General features: G+C 38.9%; 1 protein-coding gene across 1 annotated transcript in view; it reads left to right on the top strand.

Annotated features, from left to right (window-relative positions):
- Window positions 1–20,569, top strand: part of SUCLG1 (succinate-CoA ligase GDP/ADP-forming subunit alpha) — a 31,142-nt gene extending 10,573 nt beyond the window's left edge. Inside the window, exons 3-9 of the mRNA XM_077843085.1 lie at window positions 4,661–4,777; window positions 7,900–8,112; window positions 8,271–8,328; window positions 12,870–12,953; window positions 14,799–14,950; window positions 18,572–18,760; window positions 20,325–20,569. Of these exons, the coding sequence (XP_077699211.1) occupies window positions 4,661–4,777; window positions 7,900–8,112; window positions 8,271–8,328; window positions 12,870–12,953; window positions 14,799–14,950; window positions 18,572–18,760; window positions 20,325–20,351 (840 nt within the window). The 3' untranslated portion in view covers window positions 20,352–20,569. The remainder of the gene's footprint in view (window positions 1–4,660; window positions 4,778–7,899; window positions 8,113–8,270; window positions 8,329–12,869; window positions 12,954–14,798; window positions 14,951–18,571; window positions 18,761–20,324) is intronic.
- Window positions 20,570–20,969: the final 400 nt, after the last annotated feature.

Raw genomic sequence — 20,969 nt, 5'->3', positions numbered from 1 at the left:
AAAAATTGCATTTAAACTTACCTTGAAAATCCCTTCCTAAAAGCATGTTATGTTAGAGACCTACATACTCTCTTTCAGCAAGTTTAACACCACTAGTTTTGGGGATCCCTGGGTGGCTCAGCGATTTAGTGCCTGCCTTTGGCCCAGGGCGTTATCCTGGAGTCCTGGGATTGAGTCCCACATCGGGCTCCCTGCATGGAGCCTGCTTCTCCCTCTGCCTGTGTCTCTGCCTCTCTCTCTCACTGTGTCTCTCATAAATAAATAAATAAAATCTTAAAAAAAAACAAAACAAAACAAAAAAAACAACCCACCACTAGATTTCCTCCAACTTTGGAGTAGATTAGTGTTTAGTTAAAAACTAGGTAAAATAAATGGCTTGTGTTTAGGCCCCTTACAAAAACATGCCCAGTTAAACACAGATCAGTGTAGGGATATGCTCAAGGCCAGAGAGGCTCATGGGAACTGAGATAGGCAGAAGGAGTGGCACACTGACTTTTCTCATACTCTCTAGCCAAATGGTCTTTGAGGGGACTAGCAGGCAAAATTGCCTGAAGTATTTTAATTTGTTCTCATTCACTTAATATTTATCATTTCTCCCTACCCCTGCTTACAACCTAGAATTTGCATAAGTTTTAAATATATTTGCAATATAAAACCAGTCACAGGCCAAATCTTTAGGCCTTAGTTTTCCAAACTTTGATCTATAGGATAATACCTAAATATCCAAATTTCCATGACTTTTGTTTTTATTTATTTATTTTTTTAAAAAGATTTTGTTTATTTATTCATGAGAGAGAGAGAGAGAGAAGCAGAGACATAGGCAGAGGGAGAAGCAGGCTCCCTGTCAGGAGCCTGATGTGGGACTCAATCTCAGGACCCCAGATGTGTTTTGCCCTGAGCCAAAGGCAGACGCTCAATCACTGAGCCACCCAGGTGTCTATATATATATATTTTCTAAAAAAAGTTGATGTTCATTTAAGATTTGAAGTACATTTTATTAGTCCTCTGCCAATTAAAATCATATTCAGTCCCTTTTTGGTTATATATTAATTGTGTTAGCATATAATGAACTGTTTGATTAATTCAAATTCTCCACATAAGTTTATTATATATGGCGTTTTTGTTTCTTTGCTAAATTTTATGTGAGCCTGTGACATCTTAACCTCTGACCTTTTTTTAAAAGAACCGTTGTCCATGGTGTAAGCAATATTTGGAACTGTCTCTGTTTCCTGAATGGAGTGATGGCTTGCTTAAATATTGAAATCCAAAGTTGGTTTTAGTGTCTTTCGATTATTGTAATTACATTGTTTCTCATTCACTCTTTTGTTTAAGGTAATTGGGAGTCTTATTTGTCTCACATTTGTTAGTTAAGATTCTATTAGTATAGAGAACAATAAGGTCTGAAATTTAGAGTTTATCTTCATAGGACATCTACATTTTATCTTGTTAGTTCTTTTATTCAGTGTATATATTGTTTCACATATGAATGAGGAATATTTATATTTTGGAATCTATTTCAATAATGCCAATTTCCAGTGGGTGGAATTTCTTGTATTGGCTTTGAGCTGCTAAAACTATTTCTATTCTTAACTGGATGGAGATAATGGGAAAACTAAGGAAAATTAACTTACTAACCTGAAATGTCCTTGTTTAACTCTATATTAGGACTAAAAAGTTGGTTCATTTGAATTTATCTATCAGATGAATTCTGAAAACAGAGTAGTGATCTAGGGCCGTGCTTCTCAAGTGTCTGGAGTGAAAGACCAAGTTGGGTCTGTTTAATTGGGTCTGTTGGGTATGTTTAATTTTAATTTTCAATCTAATGCAGATCAATATTTTTTGCAAAGTACGGGCAGCCAGGGTGGCTCAGCGGTTTAGCAGTGCCTTTGGCCTGGGATGTGATCCTGGAGACCTGGAATGGAGCCCCATGTCAGGCTCCCTGCATGGAGCCTGCTTCTCCCTCTGCCTGTGTCTCTGCCTCTCTCTCTCTGTGTCTCTCATGAATAAATAAAATATTTTTTAAAAAATATTTTTTGCAAAATACAATAAAAGTTGCAGCGATATCCTATTGCTATAGAAGTTTGCAAAAATTCTCACTTTTGCACTTCTGTGTTTGTTTAGATTTTTTTAAAAAAGATTCTATTTATTACTTATTCATGAGAACACAGAGAGAAGCAGAGACACAGGCAGAGGGAGAAGCAGGCTCCATGCAGGGAGCCCGATGTGGGACTGGATCCCGGGGCTCCAGGATCACACCCTGGGCTGAAGGCAGACGCTCAACCACTGAGCCACCCAGGCATCCCTATTTTGGTTTTTCCCTATTTTTTTTCCTCCTTTTTCATTCTTTATTCTTTCCTTTGTTTTTTTTTTTAATAATTTTTATTCATTTCCTTTTTGTGTTTATCTTGCTGCAGACCAGCAAGAGTCTACAGACTACCCTTTGAATAGCACTGCTTAAAGAGAGAGCATTGGCTTATGGTTCTTTAAAAACTCCATCATTGACTTTAGACAGTTGGGTCAGCATTTTTAGGTCCCTGTAGAATGACCACATAGATCCATTCAGTTTCAACAGCTGCTTATTAAGTGCCTACTGTATGTCATACATTGGATTAGGTGCCACTTCTCAGTGAACAGAGTAGACATTGAATTTACATTTTAGTGGTGGGAGAGGAACATACCAACAAGATCAGTGAGTAAATTATGTGTTGCACAAGAAAGTATAAATGCTGTGGAAAAAATAAACCAGAGATAGAAGAATGTGACTGTGTATGGAGTTGTGGTGGTGTTTGGGATGGAGAAAAGGGAATTTTATGTCGAGTGGTCAGGGGAAGCCTGACCTGAGTCAAGATCTAAGGGAGATGTGGGAGTAGAGCAGGTGGATATGAATGGAAGCGTATTCAAGGCAAAGGGGACAGTAAGGCCATAAGGCAGGAATGTGCCTGTTGTGTGTGCAGGACACAAGGCCAGCATGACAGAGTGAAATGAGCAATGAGAGAATAGTAAATGAGGCCGGGCAGGTAAGGGGTTTGTATGTGAGGACGTAGGTTGAATATTGTTTTATGAACCAATATGAGGAGTTTACTGTGAACGAAGTGGAAACCCCTGTTTTGATCAGAGGAATGATATGAATCTTGCTTATGTTTAAACAGGATTACTCTGGCTGCTGTGTTGAGAATAGTGAAAGGGAGCCAGGGGCAATATTATGTCAAGAGTTGATGACTTAGACCAAGGTGGTAGCAGTTGAAGGGATCAAGACATTGTTAATTATATTTTGAAGGTAGGGCAATAGTGTATCTGATGTGAAATATAAGAGAATCAAGGATGACTTCAGTGTTTTTGGTCTGTACATCTATTAAGAGTGGAATCGTCATTAACCAAGATGGGGTAGAGCGTGGAGAGGAGTGATCAGGAATTTGGCTTTGGGCACATTAAGTATGAGATGCCTACTAGTTCTCCAAGTGGAGTGACAGTGTGAGTTTGTAGCTCAAGGCAAGGTCTGGGTTGGGAATGTGTGTGTCTGTGTGTGTCTGGGGGAGCGGTTTCCATATGAATGATACTTATTACCATGAAAAGGGATGAGATTATCAACAGCACAAATTCAAGTAGAGCTCTTGAAGCCTACCAAAAAATAATCTTTCAATTTGTGGAGACATTTTTGGTTGTCACATAGCTGGTTGGGGTGGAGAGGAGGGCATGGCACCGAAACCTACTGAGTAGGGGCCAGGGATGCTGCTAAACATTGTACAAAGCATGGGATAACCTCCCATAACAATGAATCCATGTGACCAGATGTCTGTAGTGCCAAGGTTGAGAGGGGAGAGTTAATGGGTAGGGAATTACAGGGTATTTATTGGCTGGGCAGCGTTAAAAGCTTACCTAAGGTTAGTGATCACTAATTTAAAGTGAGACCAGTTATCATGCTTCTATTTTTTTCTGTCCAGCTTCTGGTTGGCTGAACATTGCAGTCTTAGAGTAGGTAGCAGACTGGATTTAACCAAAACTGTGGTTTTGCCAGATGTGTAAGTTGAAGTGAGAGAGAGCCAAGGTTGTGTGTCTAATGACTGACTGTGCATTTTAAACTGTGTAAAGGAGGGACGTGAGGACATGAGCAGTTGAGGAAAAGTGAAAAGGTGTTTTTTTTTTAAGTAAACACATGGGTGTTTCTGCCTATCAGCCAAATATGAAAATGGAATGAAAGAAGATCCTCCTTTAAAAAACCCCCAAACTCTGGGGATCCCTGGGTGGCTCAGCTTTTTAGCCACTGCCTTCGGCCCAGGGCGTGATCCTGGAGTCCTGGGATCAAGTCCCACATCGAGCTCCCAGCATGGAGCCTGCTTCTCCCTCTGCCTATGTCTCTGCCTCTCTCTCTCTCTCTCTCTCTCTCTCTCTCTCTCTCTGTCTCTCATGAATAAATAAAATCTTTAAAACAACAACAACAACAAAACCCCCCCCCCAAAACCCAAAACTCCTATTTTGGCTTTGCGGAGGATTGTTTTAAGGTTCAAAGCTGACTTCAGCAAGTTGTTAAGAATGTTGCATACGTGTATATATCACCTTCTGGAAAATAGCCTATTTGTTTTTCTTTTCCAAGTTGCTGAAGATGGCTTTAAGGCTTCCCAGCCTGTCTTTTCTCCTGAGTCTTGTGCTTTTTTCCCTTCAGGGCACGTTTCATAGCCAGCAGGCATTGGATTATGGCACCCAGCTGGTTGGAGGAACCACTCCAGGGAAAGGAGGCAAAACACATCTGGGCTTACCAGTCTTTAATACTGTGAAGGAGGTAATTAATGGTACTAAGTTTGCTAAGTAAAGAAAAGCAGGAAAGGAGCAGGCATACTTTGGATAGAGATCTTAATTGTGTCCCCTTTTGGAAGAGTCACTTGCTATTTTAAAATCCCATAATGTAAAGAAATTTGAATCACAGTAAAACCACTGGGTTCATTTTAGTCACACAGACTTAGGATGCCTTCCCCATGCCTGTGTCCTTTTGTTTCTAAGCACAGGTCATCTGGTAAGAGAAGTGCTGTAGCTTAGGTTCTATTTGGCTTCTTATCCTTTCCTTACTCTTTCTTCCTCCAGGATGTTAGCAGTGCACATGTCAGCCTCCAGCCCCCAACACACAGCATGGGCTTTTTGCTAGGCACTGTGCTAGCTGCTTCATAGACATTGCTTCATTCAAGCCTCCCCATAACCCTCTGAGGTGCAGTTGCTATCACCATCCCCAGTCTAAAGACAGGGGTACTACAAATGCAGAGAGGTTAAAGGTCCTGCCCATAGTTCGTAGCTGAGAAGTGGCAGACTTAGCAGGGCTTAGGGTAAGTAGTATGGTGTTCTGTGTGAAAAAACTGGACTGTGAAATCATACTGACAAATCATAGAACCCTAGTCTCTTCCCCAAATTGCTGATTTCTTAATACTTTTTGAAGTATTTTGAACCAAACTTTTATTCTGTTACAAAATTAATATGTGATTATTATAAAAACTCCGATGATAAAAATGTATGTAAAGTTAAATTTTATAGTGCTTTCCACATCTCAAATTTTGCCTTTCTAGAGAGCTTATTTAAGCTCCTTGTGTATTCTCGTTCTACTCTTGCATGAATACATAGAAAAATAATAGTTTTATAAAAGAAACTATTATGGTACAGAATCTTACCTATATAATAAAAAAAAATCTAGGAAATAAACTTAGTACTTGGGACGAATGTATTGATAAAAGATGTACCCCTCCCCCTCTTAAGCATAGTTTTAAGGCATGTTTTAAAGTATCACATTTTTTTTAAAGTACAAATTTATAGACTTAATCTCTTTTTTAGAATACTAACTTCAAATTGAAGTTAATTTGTATTCTTGATCGTAAAACATAGGAAAAAATATTCAAATTTGAAATTTTCATTTTACTTTAAACTTGAAAACAGGAATTTTTTTTTTTTTTTTTTTTTTTTACTTTAAAGAGTAAAAAAAAAAGTTAAAATCATAGGTTCTGTAAAGGAATCATTTGAAATCTTTTTGCTTTAAATTTTTGGTTATTTCCTCCCACCCCTTCAAGTCTCCTACGGCTGACTTCATGACCTCAAAATACAGAGAAAAGCTGTTTTCATAACTCTTCTAGGTAGATTTGACTTTTTCATGAGCTTTTTTTGCTTTCTTTTAAAGAAAAGTTTTTGTTGCTAAGCAACTCATTTATTATTCACCATGTTACAAATAGAAATGACATTTGCAATATTCTGCAAGTTCTCTGACAGATACTATATTTCTTACCTGTTTAGCACTTACAAAGAGCTTTCTGAATGAGTAGGATGGATACCTTTCATCTAGTGTCACTTGTTAGCACAGAGCCTGTTGTCATATTTGGCTTCTGGCAGTATGTGTAGCCTTAAGAGGTAGAAAACTGCAGGATACATTTTCTAAAAAAATACGTATATGCCTATGATCTGACTCCTTTTGGTTCCAGCCTAGTTTTTATTTTTACTTTTTGTTGTATCCCCTTCTCTGTTATCACCTTGAACAGAGTTTTTTAAAAAATTATTTTTAACCCCTGGCATCATTGTTGATGATCTGTCAGCATCCTTTAACTTTTGTTCTTCTGTCAGTGTCAAGACACTTCTTTTTATGAGAGATACCATAGAGAAAGCTCCTCAGTCTTGGGGGATGTGGGGAGTCATTCAGGGATGATTCTGAAAGACACTATCTTTTACTTCTGCCCCTTCTAGTTGTACCTGTATGTTCTGTAGCTTAGTATTCCTTTCCATTGTAAAATCCCATGATACAGCCTTCCAAAAGGTTTTGATTTATATCTTGATTAAGTCATATTTTAACATTTATAGGGAGGCAGCCTGCTGTAACTGAAAAGAACAGACACTTTGGAATCAGAGATACTTAGATCTGAATCTTGGCTCTGCCACTCACTTCCTAGCTATGTGACCTTGTGTAAGTTATTTATTGTCTTTTGGCCCCAGCATCTTGATTTGTAGATGGGGATACTAAGCATACAGGGGTTGTTGTGAGGCCTTAACAAGACCTGTCTTGAGCCCTCCTGCAGGGCCTCTCAGAACAGGTACTGCCTCTCTTGGAGAGTCAGAGATCACTAACAATCTTTGTCTTCAAGGAGCTTTAAGAGACATGACCACACATAGAGGTGGGTAGAGGAAGACATGAACACACATAGAGCTGGGTAGAGGGAGACATGACCACACATTGAGGTGGGTAGAAGGTATTGATGTATGTGGAGAATATGTGGAGACCACAGACAGAACCACAGTCAAACTGATGATTTTAAGTTCTTTGCTTTGTGGAGTGATGTAGAGTGGACCCTAATATGCATTTGACCCACATTCTTATTCTATGGCCATTTATGCATTTGTATTTTAGTTTATTTTTATTTTTAACTAATGTGCATTTAGATTAAAAATTGTGAGCATAAAAAACTCTATCATTTTTGACATGATAGATTTTGAATAGGTGTTTGAGAGCTGAGTTCCAATGCTCAGTGGCTTACTCCTCCTTTTTCTCCTGGAGAAATAGAAGGTCTTTGGTCCCGAATAGGTGGTACAGTGTCTTGTAAGGCAACAAAAATAAACATGGCCATAGGAATGAGAGGACACAAATGCAAATCAGACAGCGCTTTCAGGTTTCCTGACATTCCATCATCTGAGGGAACGAGGTGTCATAGAATCTTTCAGTTCAGAGTGGCATTTCATAGTGGGGCAGAGAGGAGCCCTGCTTGGTTCTGCTCTTTTCTGACAGCACAGTGAACTTGCTAATGGGAAGAATGAAGACATCCAATGTCTCCTCGTAGTGTTCTTTCCTGATCCCATCACATTATTAAAATCATGGTATTGAATGCATTTCATTAGTGTTTATAACTTAACCCATAATAAAGTGCTTTGTGGTTAATGTTTCAGGCCAAAGAAGAGACAGGAGCGACAGCTTCTGTCATTTATGTTCCTCCTCCTTTTGCTGCTGCTGCCATCAATGAAGCTGTTGAGGCAGAAGTGCCCTTGGTTGTGTGCATTACTGAAGGTATACCACAGCAGGACATGGTACGGGTCAAGCACAAGCTACTGCGGCAGGGAAAGACGAGGCTAATTGGGCCTAACTGCCCTGGAATCATCAATGTAAGTGTAAAAAACAATAGGCCAGATTTAGGCTTTCACAAGGCTAACTAGCTTTGCATCAATCCAAGTGTGTTTGTGTGTGTATGACCTATTAGTTATAGGTTGTTATGGGTTTTTTTTTTCACTTTTTCTGAAACTGTGAATTTTCTATCCGTCAGCCTGGAGAATGCAAAATTGGCATCATGCCTGGCCATATTCACAAGAAAGGAAGAATTGGTGAGTAGGTTTCCTATAGATTAAAAACAAAAAAATTCTTTGCCCTAAGCTCAAAATTCACTAAGAATATTTGTAACTGTGCAAATTTAATTCATTTTAATTAACTGTAGTGGAATTTACCAGGGGATTTTATAGTGACTCAGTTCTGTATCCTGAATTGGATGAGGTTAAGAATCCATAATAATTCTGCAGAATTATTGGAGATATTTTTTGGAGTTTTAAAAGATTCTTTTCCTGCTCGGCATGCTGGGGATTCTCCATGTGTTTGCATGTATCAATAGTTCATTTCATCTTACTGCTAAGTAATAATCTGTGGTGTGATTCTGCCACAATTTGCCCATTCTCCTATTGATGAACGTTGGGTTATTTCCAGTTTGAATCATTATGAATAAGGCTAAGGTGATATTTGTGTATAGGTCTTTCTGTGGACACATTTTCATTTCCCTTGGGTAAGATACTTATGAATGGAATCACTAAGTCATAGCTTTGAAGTATGTTCAACTTTTTAAGAAATCGCCAAACAGTTCTGCAAAAGGGCTATTCACTTTACATTTCCACCATCACTGTATGAAAGCTTCAGTTCTTCCACATCTTCACAAACAGCCTTCTCAGTCTTTAATTTTAGCCTTTCTGCTAGGGATGAAATGGTGTCTCATGGTTTTAATTTTAGTTTCCCTGATGACTAATGATGTAGAGCACCATCTCATGTACTTATTGGCTACTTGTATATCTTCTTTTGTGAATGATCTGTTCAAGTGTTTTGCACATTTTTTTATTGGGTTGTCTTTTTGTTGATTATGGCAAGGGATTCCATAAATATTCTGGATATAAGTCCTTTGTTTTATATAACACATATATAGCACACATGCTACATATGTGCTTTGAATTATTTTTATTGTTAGTCTTTTTATATCCTATCCTCACGTTACTTTGCCTTATAGGATATCACAAACTTTTTAGAATGTTTTGTGAAAATTCCACTGCTACTTGTTTAGTTCCTTGAAGAAATAACCAAATTAACATTTCAAATTTATCCTGTTATGCTTGTTTTTAGGTTCTTCACACCTTCTCACTAAGCTTTCTTAGTGCACCATGATAGATGGTTACTGTACTTTCTCTATCCATAAACTATGACCGTTAATAATAGATAAAAGTAATCAATATAGTGGGTGAATGTCAGTTATGTACTTTACAAGACTGGGTTAAAGATCATGGTTTTTTATTGTTACTAAAATCCCTTATTGCTGTTAGCCCTGCTGCCAGTAGGGTACTTACCAAGTTCTTCTACCAAGGGGGTTCCAAGAAGTTCCATAGTCCATCAGGTCTAGTGGGGGCCTGGTCCATGTAGTCACTGATGCTCTTGTACATAGTTGAGCGCTCTGTAGACTCTTGTCTGCTGTGAATGGCTACTGCTGTAGACTTGAAGTGAGCATGTAAGGAGTGTCCCGTGCCAAGTCACATTTCTGATCACTGCCCTGCTTTCTAAGGTGCCTGTAAACCTAAAAAACAACCACGCGTGACATACTTGACCCCTCCATCCCTTTCAAAATTTTTATTTTGATTAAACTTTTTATGTTTTTACAATTGCAAATTCACATGTAGTAACCATAGGTCTCTGAGGATCTGTCCACTTTTTTCCCTGGTCTGTTTTTGCTCTCTCATTCAGGTTGGGTAATTTCCACTGTTCTATTTTCATTTCACTGATTCTTTCCTCTCTCCCCTCCTTTATGCTACTGAGCTCATCCACTGAGCTTTCAGGTTTGGTTGTTTTATTTTTCTCTTCTAAAATTTACATTTGGGTTCTCTTTATATCTTCTATTTTTTTGCTGAGACTTCATTATTTTTTTAAGGCTTTCTATTTTCTCATTTGTTTCAAGCATGTTTGTGATTATTTAAAGCATTTTTATCATGCCTTTTTAAGAATTCCTGTTAGATAATTCTTCATCTTGGTGTTAGCATCTATTTTTTTTTTTTTTTTTTTAAGATTTTGTTTACTTATTCATGAGAGACAGGGAGAGGCAGAGATGTAGGTAGAGGGAGAAGCAGGCTCCCCACAGGGAGCCTGATGCAGGCAGGACTTGATCTCAGGACCCCAGGATCATGACCTGAGCCAAAGGCAGATACTCAACCACTTAGCCACCCAGATGCCCTGGTGTTAGCATTTATTGTCTCTTTTCATTCAGTTTGAGATCTCCCTGGTTCTTGGTATTCTGAATGATTTTTTACTGAAACCCAGATAATTTGTGTATTATAGGACTCTGGGTCTTATTTGAACCTTCTGTTGACTGACTATAGACACTGCTTCAGCAGGGATTATCAGGGGGAGGTCCCTCATTACTGCCGGGTGGATATAGAAGTCCAAGTTCCTATTTGTTCCATTGATACTGGAGTGGGTGAGTTCTTCCTTACTGGGTATGAGTTCTGCTCTCCTCCTTGGTCCTCACTGAGTTCAGTGGAGGTGACCTTGTTATTGCTGGGCAATTGTGAAAGTCCTGACTCTCCACTAGGCCTTCTCTGATACCACCCTGACAAGAAGATGGAGAAGTGCCTAATTACTGCCAGATAAGGATGGACATCTAGACTCCCCACATGGACATGGCTTCCATCGACATTGTAGGGTTGAGGAGGAACTCATATCAGCTGGCATAGATGAAAGTCCTGATTGCCTTCTTGGCCTTCTCTTTCACCAGTTTGGCTGGCATGTTGGGGTGCCTCAGTGCAGCCTCCTAAATGTGTAAGTCTAGGAATCCCTTTTGGCCTTTGCTCATATGAGTGAGGGTGAAGGCACAGTTATTTTCTGTAGTGTTTGGTTGGTATGGAGTGGTTATTATCTCAAAAGTTTTCTGTTTTTCTGGGCTGTCCTTGGCTCTTTTGCTAGAACAAGCAGGCTTTTAAAGGGGGATTTTTTTTTTTTTTTTTTTTCTGTATCCTTATGTGTTTCTGGGATACTGGCTTCTTTAGATCCGTATCTAGGATGCATGAGGCAAAGGAAACCCAGGGAGCTCAGCAGTGTATCTTTCCTTGAGTTTTGAGGTCCTTAACTACCTTGCCTTCTTCATCTCTTAGAGATTCCTTGGATTTATTTTATTTATAATGCCCAGGGTTTTTAGTTGTATTTAATAAGAAGAATAGAGGAAGAAAGTACTTCTGCCTTTCAGAATCAGAAGTGCTCTTGTGATAGGTACTTTTAAGTGATAGCTCTTTTACTACATATACTTTTAAGAATGACAGGAATAATCTACCCTAAAAACATGGCTTTCATTACCTTCATTGTGTGCAGTTTGCATTTATGTAATTTACATATCATTTATATGATCAGATGAAAGCTCCTTAAAAGAATGATAACATCCTGGTGTTAATATTCACTGGTTATTATACTGATCCATCACAAGACTAGAATAAATAAAATAGTTGTTTTTCTCAGTAATGTAAGATATTGAGTGGACACTTAGACATAATCATACCACAAGAATCAAGTAGAAAGAGTGGAAAGGAGACTAGACAATTGTACACAAGATATACAACTAAAGAAATTGCCAACTATACTTTATTTGAACAAAGCTAAATGTACTGAGTACATAGGTAGGTAGGTATTACCTACCCAACCTTCTCAGTTATGAAGGGTCCCGCAGAGGAAGGACTGTATTAGGGAGACAGCAGGTAGATGGAAAGAAAGCTCAGAGAATAGGGAAAATTGAAGAATGAGACAGATGGGGATTGGTGGTAATGATTGTCATTTGTCGTAGGTTAGGGTCCAGGGATTGAATGGTCTTAAAACTATTGGAATTAGATTTTCCTTAAGAGGATGTTTGTACTCTATTGAAAGGTTTTCAGTTTTGAGACATTCAGGTAAGTATTTATTGAACTCCTTCTGTGCATGTTCAATACTAGGAACACAGGAGTGAGGGAAGCAGTCTTGTTTATCAAGCTCCTTGGAGGTTACAGTATAGCAAAGAAGATGGTTGCCACAGAATCTTAAATACCATTGGTGGTCTCTTACTGAGCCAGATAGTAAGAGAACAATGTACTTATTGGAGGAATCAGGAAAGACTTCCAGGGAAAGTGGCATTTGAGGAGATGGGGGCCCCGTTTGCAGCAGAAGCAACGTGACTAAGTGGGGGAATAAATCGATTTCAGTAGAGTAGGGAAATAATGGGAGACAAGTCTGGAGAGGTAGGCTGGCACTGTGCTGGGTTGGGGAGTCAGTGCAGGGTTCCCTGCAGAAGGAGCAGTCCTCATCAAGTGATCCAGCTGTTACTGTCTGGTGAAATTAATCTAAGAGAGCAATTGAACAGTGTTCTATTGTCCAGCATTGACCAAGATACACACGTGTCCTTCAATTTGCCCAATTGGTGCAGAGTATCTGAAGTTACATACACCTGAATTCATAGTGAGAAGGTAAGTATTTATGCACCAACCATATACTTGTTGAGTTGGATGACAAATTGTAGAATGGCTTTTTCTTAAGTACTTGTATCTTTAACGTGTTAGCCTATTTATTTTGAACACAATCTAATATTTTTAAATTCTCTTTCTTTAAGGTATTGTGTCCAGGTCCGGCACCCTGACTTATGAAGCGGTTCACCAAACAACCCAAGTTGGGTTGGGACAGTCTTTGTGTGTTGGTGAGTGATTTTGGTAGAATCATTTTATTGTAATGCAGTATCTTTGTTGAATGAGTATAGTAATAACTTTTGGTTATTTCCAAGAGGTTTTGATAACCATTTTATTAAAAAGATGTCATGATCTTAAATTTAATTTTCTTCAGTGTGAAGCCCCACTGTATATTTTAAAGATTCGTGGCCCAAGATTTGACCCTCATGTTGAGCAAGCATTGTGGGACATGTGGCCCCTGCACAGCCTTGGTGCCGGAAAACATCACTTACTTCACTTGCTGTGAAGAAACAGTTCTTTGCATTAGGACTTCTGGTTCTACAATTATCATTTTGTTAGTGCTTCCCAGTTACTGAGTTCTTTGCCATTTGTTATCTTATTCTTAAGGCTACCTTCTGAGGCACCTCTAAGCTGAAAAGTGGTGCTATTATAGCTTTATTGGTGAGAAAATCTATATCGAGGATGATTGAGTTCCCCAAAACTTCTTTTGTTGCCACATTATACTGCCTACGACTTTTAAAAGTAAAAAGATTTTACATTTTAAAATAATTTTAGTATTTGTTGCTAAAAGACAGATTTCTCATTTTTATAAACATTTCTTCAAAGTTTTAGAATACCTTTTAAAAGCCTTTCAAAAATAGCTTTTCACAATAAATTCTGAAATAAAAACCTGGAGTATTTTAATTAGAATTAAGATCCATAAAGTCAATTTTGGAAATAGTGATTGAGCTTCTCTATGTACAAAGCACAGTCTTAGTCACAAAGTAACTTAGTGTGGTGGAGAATAAGAAAAGGTTTGAAACAGAATTGCAAAATTCATTCTCCAACTTCTGTCTTTAATTTGTAAATTACTAATACTAATGCCCATTTCACAGAGAGGCTATAAGAAAGAGGAAATGGCAGGTCTAAGGTGCGGCTAGGACGCAGTATTTGACACACAGTACTCATAAATGCTGCTTCTCTTCTTCAACTTCATTCTTCAGAGATGCATTGAAAAGTAGGAAATCAATCCTGCCATCAGTGAGTTTATATACATTATAAATAAAAAATAAAAAGTGGCAGCCAGTCTGTTGGGAGCATTTCCTTTAATCCTGTCCAAGTACTTGTCCTTAAATGTTTGTGTTCGTAGTCATCACTCACCCTGTATCTAAGGTAAAAGGGATCAGTGCACTCTCTGTCCCTCACTGGGACTTGTCTCTTAAAACTTGTGTGTGGTTTCTCAGCAGTGTGCCTCATCTATTAGTTACTTTGTGCAAAGACATTTGTAAAATGTTTAATCAGAGAAGAGATAGTCTTGCTTGCTTGCATCATAAACACACCTTTTTAAAAAACGCCCATTTTAAAAGAGTTGTTTGGGAATAATTTCATGGGAGGAAAGAAGCTCGATAAAAGAGCTAAAACAAAAATGTCTTTGTGAATATCCGAAATCAACCACCATTTAGCATTCACGTAATATTAGAAACAAATAAATGTAGCGATTTGTGATTTTTTTAAATGTTAAATACCAGAGTGAGTGACTGCATTTTAAAACATTGGTGGGGATCCCTGGGTGGCGCAGCGGTTTGGCGCCTGCCTTTGGCCCAGGGCGCGATCCTGGAGATCCGGGATCGAATCCCACGTCGGGCTCCCGGTGCATGGAGCCTGCTTCTCCCTCTGCCTGTGTCTCTGCCTCTCTCTCTCTCACTGTGTGCCTATCATGAATAAATTAAAAAAAATAAAATAAAAAAAAATAAAAAAAAAATAAAACATTGGTGACGGGAGAGGCAAAATTAGAACATGAATTGAAACAGCATCTCTTATTTTCATGGTTCATCCTTAAATTTTCAGCTGGTGTTGCTATTCTTTGAATTTTTCAGGCATTGGAGGTGATCCTTTTAATGGCACAGATTTTATTGACTGCCTTGAAATCTTTCTGAATGATCCAGCCACAGAAGGCATCATACTGATTGGTGAAATTGGTGGTAATGCAGAAGAAAATGCTGCAGAATTCTTGAAGCAACATAATTCAGTAAGTTTGGGTTTGGGTTTGGAAAAATACAGCTCTTCACACACAGTAGGCACTTCCTGAGCTAGTCACTGCTGTGCTGCTGTTGATTCTTACTCTCCTGACAGTGCTTCTGCAGAGGCTACCAGCAGTCTCCATTCTTTCTTCATCCTCTCCGTCCTCTTGGTTTTTCTCCTTCTTCTCATCTTAATTTTTCCCCAGAGTTAGTCTCTGTGGCCTATTCCTTAAGTGTGAATGATTCTTGTATATGAACATACTTCATGCAGTTCCAAAGGCAGAAACCTCAGAAGCATCTTCTACTTCTCTCTCATCACCTGTTTCCACTCAGTTACCAAGATCTGTCCCTAGTAGTATGTTGAGATTCAGTGCATCAGCTGTAATTAGTCCCTCTGCTCTGGTTCCAGCTGCCATCCTCTCCACCTGGACCATATCAGTAGTTTCTTCCTGATTGTCTCTACTGTTCCTCAGGCACCATCGCCTCCCTTCTGTCCCTGGCCATCCTGCTCACAACCACCCAGATCACCTGCCCTTCTGCAACACAGACATTGGCGTTGCATACCCTCTGGTTTTAAACCCTGACAGTCTCCCATTACATGGAAGACAAAGTGTGGACTTACCATGGTCTTCCAGTCCCTACACACCTGTCTAACTCTCTTCTTCAGATCCATGTCCCATCTGACTGGCCCGATGTTTTCATTCTCACTTGCCTTTGCTTATCCTCACTTGCCTTTGCTTATTCCTTCTGCAAAGACTGCTTACTATCCGACTCTCCCTCTAGTCTGTATCAGGGGCAGCAGGGACTGCCCCATCCCCCGGCATATCAGGCACCAATAGGTGGTGGATAAGAAAAGAATGAAGCATATCGTTAAGAGTTTGAGGTAACTTGAATTCAGAAAAGTTGTAAACTTTCAAGACTGACTTCTCTTTAGGAAAGATCTGGGTTACTGTGACATTATGCTATGTTCAAGTGAATTTTAAAATGTATTTAGACCCAACTCTGGATCCCTTGACTAGCTTAGATTTTGGTGGGAAAAGCTAAGCATATACATTTTATTTCATTTGGCACATGTTTTTCTATTCCTGGTTAGTTCTTATGGGATGAATTTTTATTAAGGACCTACTGTATGTAGGATTCTAGGTTGAACAGATGACATAAGACACTTAGCACAGTACCTGGCACAGAGTACTGAACAGAGTACTGAATACTCAGTAATGTTCTCTACTGCCACCATTACTGTTTTTATTATTGTCATTATTATAGTAACATTCTTTAAGTGAAATCGGTTTCATTTTGTTTTTCTAACTATGAACATGTGGCAGTGAATGATTACTAGAAAGCTGCTTCCAGATTTGTGCTATGGTGCCAGCAGCCAGGTTCTGCATGGTCTGATGCGGCCTACTCCAGTCTCATCTCCCACCATTCCTCCCTGCTCTTTGTCTCCCAGTAATTCCAGGCTGCTCTGCCTCTGTTCTCTGTAGGGAATGTTCTCCACCCTCGCTGGACAGCTGACAAATTTCTACTTAACTTCTGAGACCTGACTCAAGCCTCCTCTTTCCCCATAAGCCTTTCTGACTCTTCCTCCCACAGTCTCCACAAATATGGTTGATCATCCTCCATTCAGTGACCCTGCTGTGCCCTTGACAAGTTTCTACTATTACACTAAGTATAGTGGCTGTAACTTATTTCCCATGTGTTCCCCTCCTAAACTAAGAATCTCTGAATTCAGAAACTATGTTCACACTTATTTCTGTATGCCCAGCACCTACCATGGTGCAGAATTAAAAAGAAAAGACTCTACAAGTCACTTCTTCATTTACTTATGGGCTCTACACAGTTATGAGCATCTTTTATTTAAGTGGCACTAATTTCTACGTGATCCTTCTGTCTCCATACTTACAGAAAAAGAATGCTGCACTAGAAGGAAACAAGATTTTGATGAACCTAGAATGTCAGACAAGTTTATATTGTCCTATTAACAAAGAAGAGTCACTTACAATTTTTTAAGCAGAGAAAAATACAACTAAAGAGACTACAAGGAAGTAGGGTCTGAAAACAAGATGCAGAAATGATGAGAAACGTGAAAGCCCCAAAACAGACCAGTTAGGATATCAGCATAGTTTGAGCAGAGGCCCAGGGCTGGTAACCCTTTTCCTGAATCCCTGCAATCAGACTCTTGACCCCTCCATGACATAGTGGAGACGTCAGGCAGACGTGGGGGATGAATCCCACCTTTAGTTCATTTGCTATATACCTGCCACTGGCAAGTTTTTAATGTCCCTGTGCCAGTTTCCTTATTCATAAAAGGACAAAAACCTTTCTCAAAGGGTCAAGATTAAACAACACCAGTTTTACAAATAAGTATTGTCACTATAATAATATCATATTGGAAGAGATTGAATGCAAAAGCGGATGTCATAATCCATTTGCCTTTTATTAAATTTGACATTCAAGAGTTACAAAAATGTAAAATAATGAATGCCACACTTCTTACTAAAATGGTTTTTAAAATAGGTTTTATTTTTCAATGAATACTTATATAATTTCTTAGTTTTAATTTCTAGTACAGGAAACATCAGATATAATCTACATAAACAATAGTTCTTTGGGGTTCTCAATAATTTTTGTGAGTGTAAGGGGTTTTAAGACCAAATGATTTGAGAATTGCTGGCCTTGGGGAAGGTGATGGTACCTGAAGACATTCTGCTTGTATTCAGGTTCCGCTTTTTATAGCCATCTTTGGATACCTTGTTGCTTCTGAGCTCTTATTATGAACATGATATTTTCATTTACTGCGAAATTTAATCATATATTCAAATAATATTTTGGTATCTCGTAACTAATTGATAATATTTTATATTTTTTCTTTAACTGTATTTTAAGTCTAGAGCACAGGAATTCTTATATCTCCCACGTAGATTTTTATTTTTTTACCTCAGAATCTAGGATAGTGTTCTTCATTTACGTAGAAGTTGTATATTAGAATCGATTTTTATTAAATAAAACTAGTCCTAATCTTCCTTAGACTTCATAGAATTTCAGAGAGAAAGTCATCATTCATTTCATAGATGAGGAATCAGAGGTTTACAGAGCTGATATGCCTTGTCCGAGGCCAACCAGCTTTAGTCAATAGGAAATTGAATCTGGCAACTTCCAGTCCTATGTCTTTTCCAATATACCTTTCCACCTTTTTTTTTTTTTCCTAGCAATTTTTTTTTTTTGGTAGACTAAATTAAGACAAAATCAGGTTGAAATAAAATAACCGGATCTAGTGTCTTAATTCATTATTATCACAAATCACGTAACATATGTTTTCAAATGTGCTTTGTTTTTCAAATGAAAGAACCACCTATATATATGTTTGTAAAATAGCTTGTGGCCAGTGCAGTTGAAGTTTAAAATCTAAACAGACAAATATTTGCTCAGGATGGTTTTCCTGAGTTTATTTGAAAAGTTGAGTCATCTCAAAGGTGAATGCAGTGATTGCAATTACAGCTTGATGTTTGTGTTCATTTTCTTAGGATGAGTGGTGGGTCCTGCCCAGGCCATTTGCAATTTCATTTCAGAGTCATGAAGTCCAGTTTTGGTCAACTTCTCATGAGAGTGTTTACAATACCACTTTCCAGGGTCCCAAGGCCAAGCCTGTGGTGTCCTTCATTGCTGGTTTAACTGCTCCTCCTGGCAGGAGAATGGGTCATGCAGGGGCGATTATTGCTGGAGGAAAAGGTGGAGCCAAAGAGAAGATTTCTGCCCTTCAGAGTGCAGGAGTTGTGGTCAGCATGTCTCCAGCACAGCTGGGAACCACCATCTACAAGGTGAGCTGTAGCAGTGGCCTGAGTGCTCTGAAGTTACAGGCCTTGTAGCTTGGGGCTGCACTGGGTATCTGGAAACCCTGGTCCTTTCTTCTGGGTCTTACTGTTTATTTCTTTCTGGTGTGCAGCTTAACTGTCTCTAGCAGCTGCATCAATGTCCCAGTGTCCTAACTGGGCATGACCAGGAACAACATTCTGATTTGAAAACACTTATTTCTTTAAACATTGGAATTTGTTCTTTTGTGTGGGGCAAAATAAGATATACAAGAAAATGTTTCAGAGTCCACTAGTGCCATGAATTCCATCTAGGCATCTGTATTTCATTTTTTTCATTGAGGACCTTTGGAATATAGCTACCCTGATCTCATAGGTCTTTGTTGTTTCTAGGGAGAGGGGCTGAAAGCTAGTGACAAGAAATGAAAACTGGATGAAGGAGTTGATGGGGAGCAGGGTAGGGAGATCAAGAGAAGAGGGTAGGGGTGTCCAGCCTGTAGCTCTGGCCCTGGCTGTGTTGAGATGCCATTGTTTGCAGCCATTGCAGCCTGGCTGTGTTGAGATGCCATTGTTTGCAACTTCTTAACCATATGCTCTGCTTTTTCCTTTTTAATAGAACATCATAGTTTAATATGTTCTAAATGACCCGGTATCTTCTATAATCTCTTTGTAATGAGTTTTAGCCTGTCTCTTTAAGTGATCATTTAAGGCTGTCTTTCTTTTTAGTTTTATGATGGTTATAGGTTTGACAAAACAGCAAAGCAAAAACCAGACATTTTAACCATGTTGAGAACAAGCATAAATTTATCCCCAGCATAAATTATAAGCCATGTTAGAGCTCAATCTTTTTTGCCCTTGCCTTGCTCCTTGTTTTATTGGATCTTTGCATGATCCTGTCTTTTGAAATAAGGCACCATGTGCTGCAATTCTGGGGGCTAGTGAGTGTGTGAAAGAGCAGGGGCAGACAGGCGGGGAAGCAAATGCTTATGCTGGTTGGAGACATGCATTACCATTTTGCTCCAGTAAGTGGCAGCAGGCAACTACACATTGGTCATATTCTAATTACAATCTAGAGAAATGTGATTTTCAGTATTGTTTCCTTTTCACATATTTCTGAAGTGCTTGACATTCTGTTCAAATCTTGACTGAATCTACGTTTAGTCTCTTTCTTGGAGAAACTAAGCAAACCTGTTTCCATTGCCTTATTAATAAGGCCAGCGTGGTTCATGTGTGGCCTTGAAGGGTTTGCCTAAGTAGTCAAGTTTGTCAGCTCTTAATAGTAAGACTGCTGTGGAAAAATAAGAGTTCAAAGAAGCCTCTCGGGCTCTGTGTTTGGGAGACATAAAGCTAAGGCTCTGCATCTAGTCTTGTGAAATTCAAGCTGACGCAGCCTAATTTGAAAGCTGTTATATTGTGTTCAAGCACCTTCATCCTGGTACATTTCACTTTTTGTAATTTTTGGTTGTTCAAAGGATCCTAAAGATAAGTGGTTTCAGAATCACTTTGACCAGGAATGTAATTTGAATCTTCAATTTTTTTATCCCCTTTCTCTTTTCTGTTTCTGTTTCTGAAGGAGTTCGAAAAGAGGAAGCTGCTATGAAAGAAAAAACATGAAGTTCCCTAAACCTATGGAATTAATCATTATGGAAATGTGAACCAGCAGCTGTTTGCTTCTGTTGTCCCAGGTGTCAGCCTGTGTGCCTGTCGCTGGTCTGTCGGTACAGCAAGAAGAAAACACAGGGTTCAGAATGTCCTATATTGAGGTGTTTCCACCTCATTGTGTAACAGACAGCCAGTAAACCTACCAATTGATTTGAATTTGGTTTTGGAGCTTTTTATTGTTCCGACGAGGGGGATGGGGAGAGTGGGAGAAATGGAGGCATGGGGTATGTGTGTTGTGCGTATTTTAAAGAGCTCTGTGGAGAACGTTGTAAAAGTTTTTTGAGAGAATGAGGCTGTAAAAATTTCGGTATGACATTGATCTAATTATTTTAGATGTAGAATGACTTTAGTTCTCTTTTGAATCATAGTTTTCATGTGTGTCTATATAATAGTACTAGATTCTTGACACTTTTGAGGTTGAGAGCATGTAGGAAGGCAACTTAATTGTCGCCAGGGCCACCAAGAGCAGTAACATCAGGATCTTAGGCAGCTCACCTACGTTTCAGTTGAAAAACAGGTTTTCAATAATGCAGTGTTTTCTGTGGTTCTGCAGAGG

The sequence above is a fragment of the Canis aureus genome, chromosome 12 (genome assembly GCF_053574225.1).
Source record: "Canis aureus isolate CA01 chromosome 12, VMU_Caureus_v.1.0, whole genome shotgun sequence".
NCBI lineage: Eukaryota > Metazoa > Chordata > Mammalia > Carnivora > Canidae > Canis > Canis aureus.
Note: the sequence above shows the minus strand (reverse complement) of the source record. Positions and strands in the feature narration are given on the sequence as shown.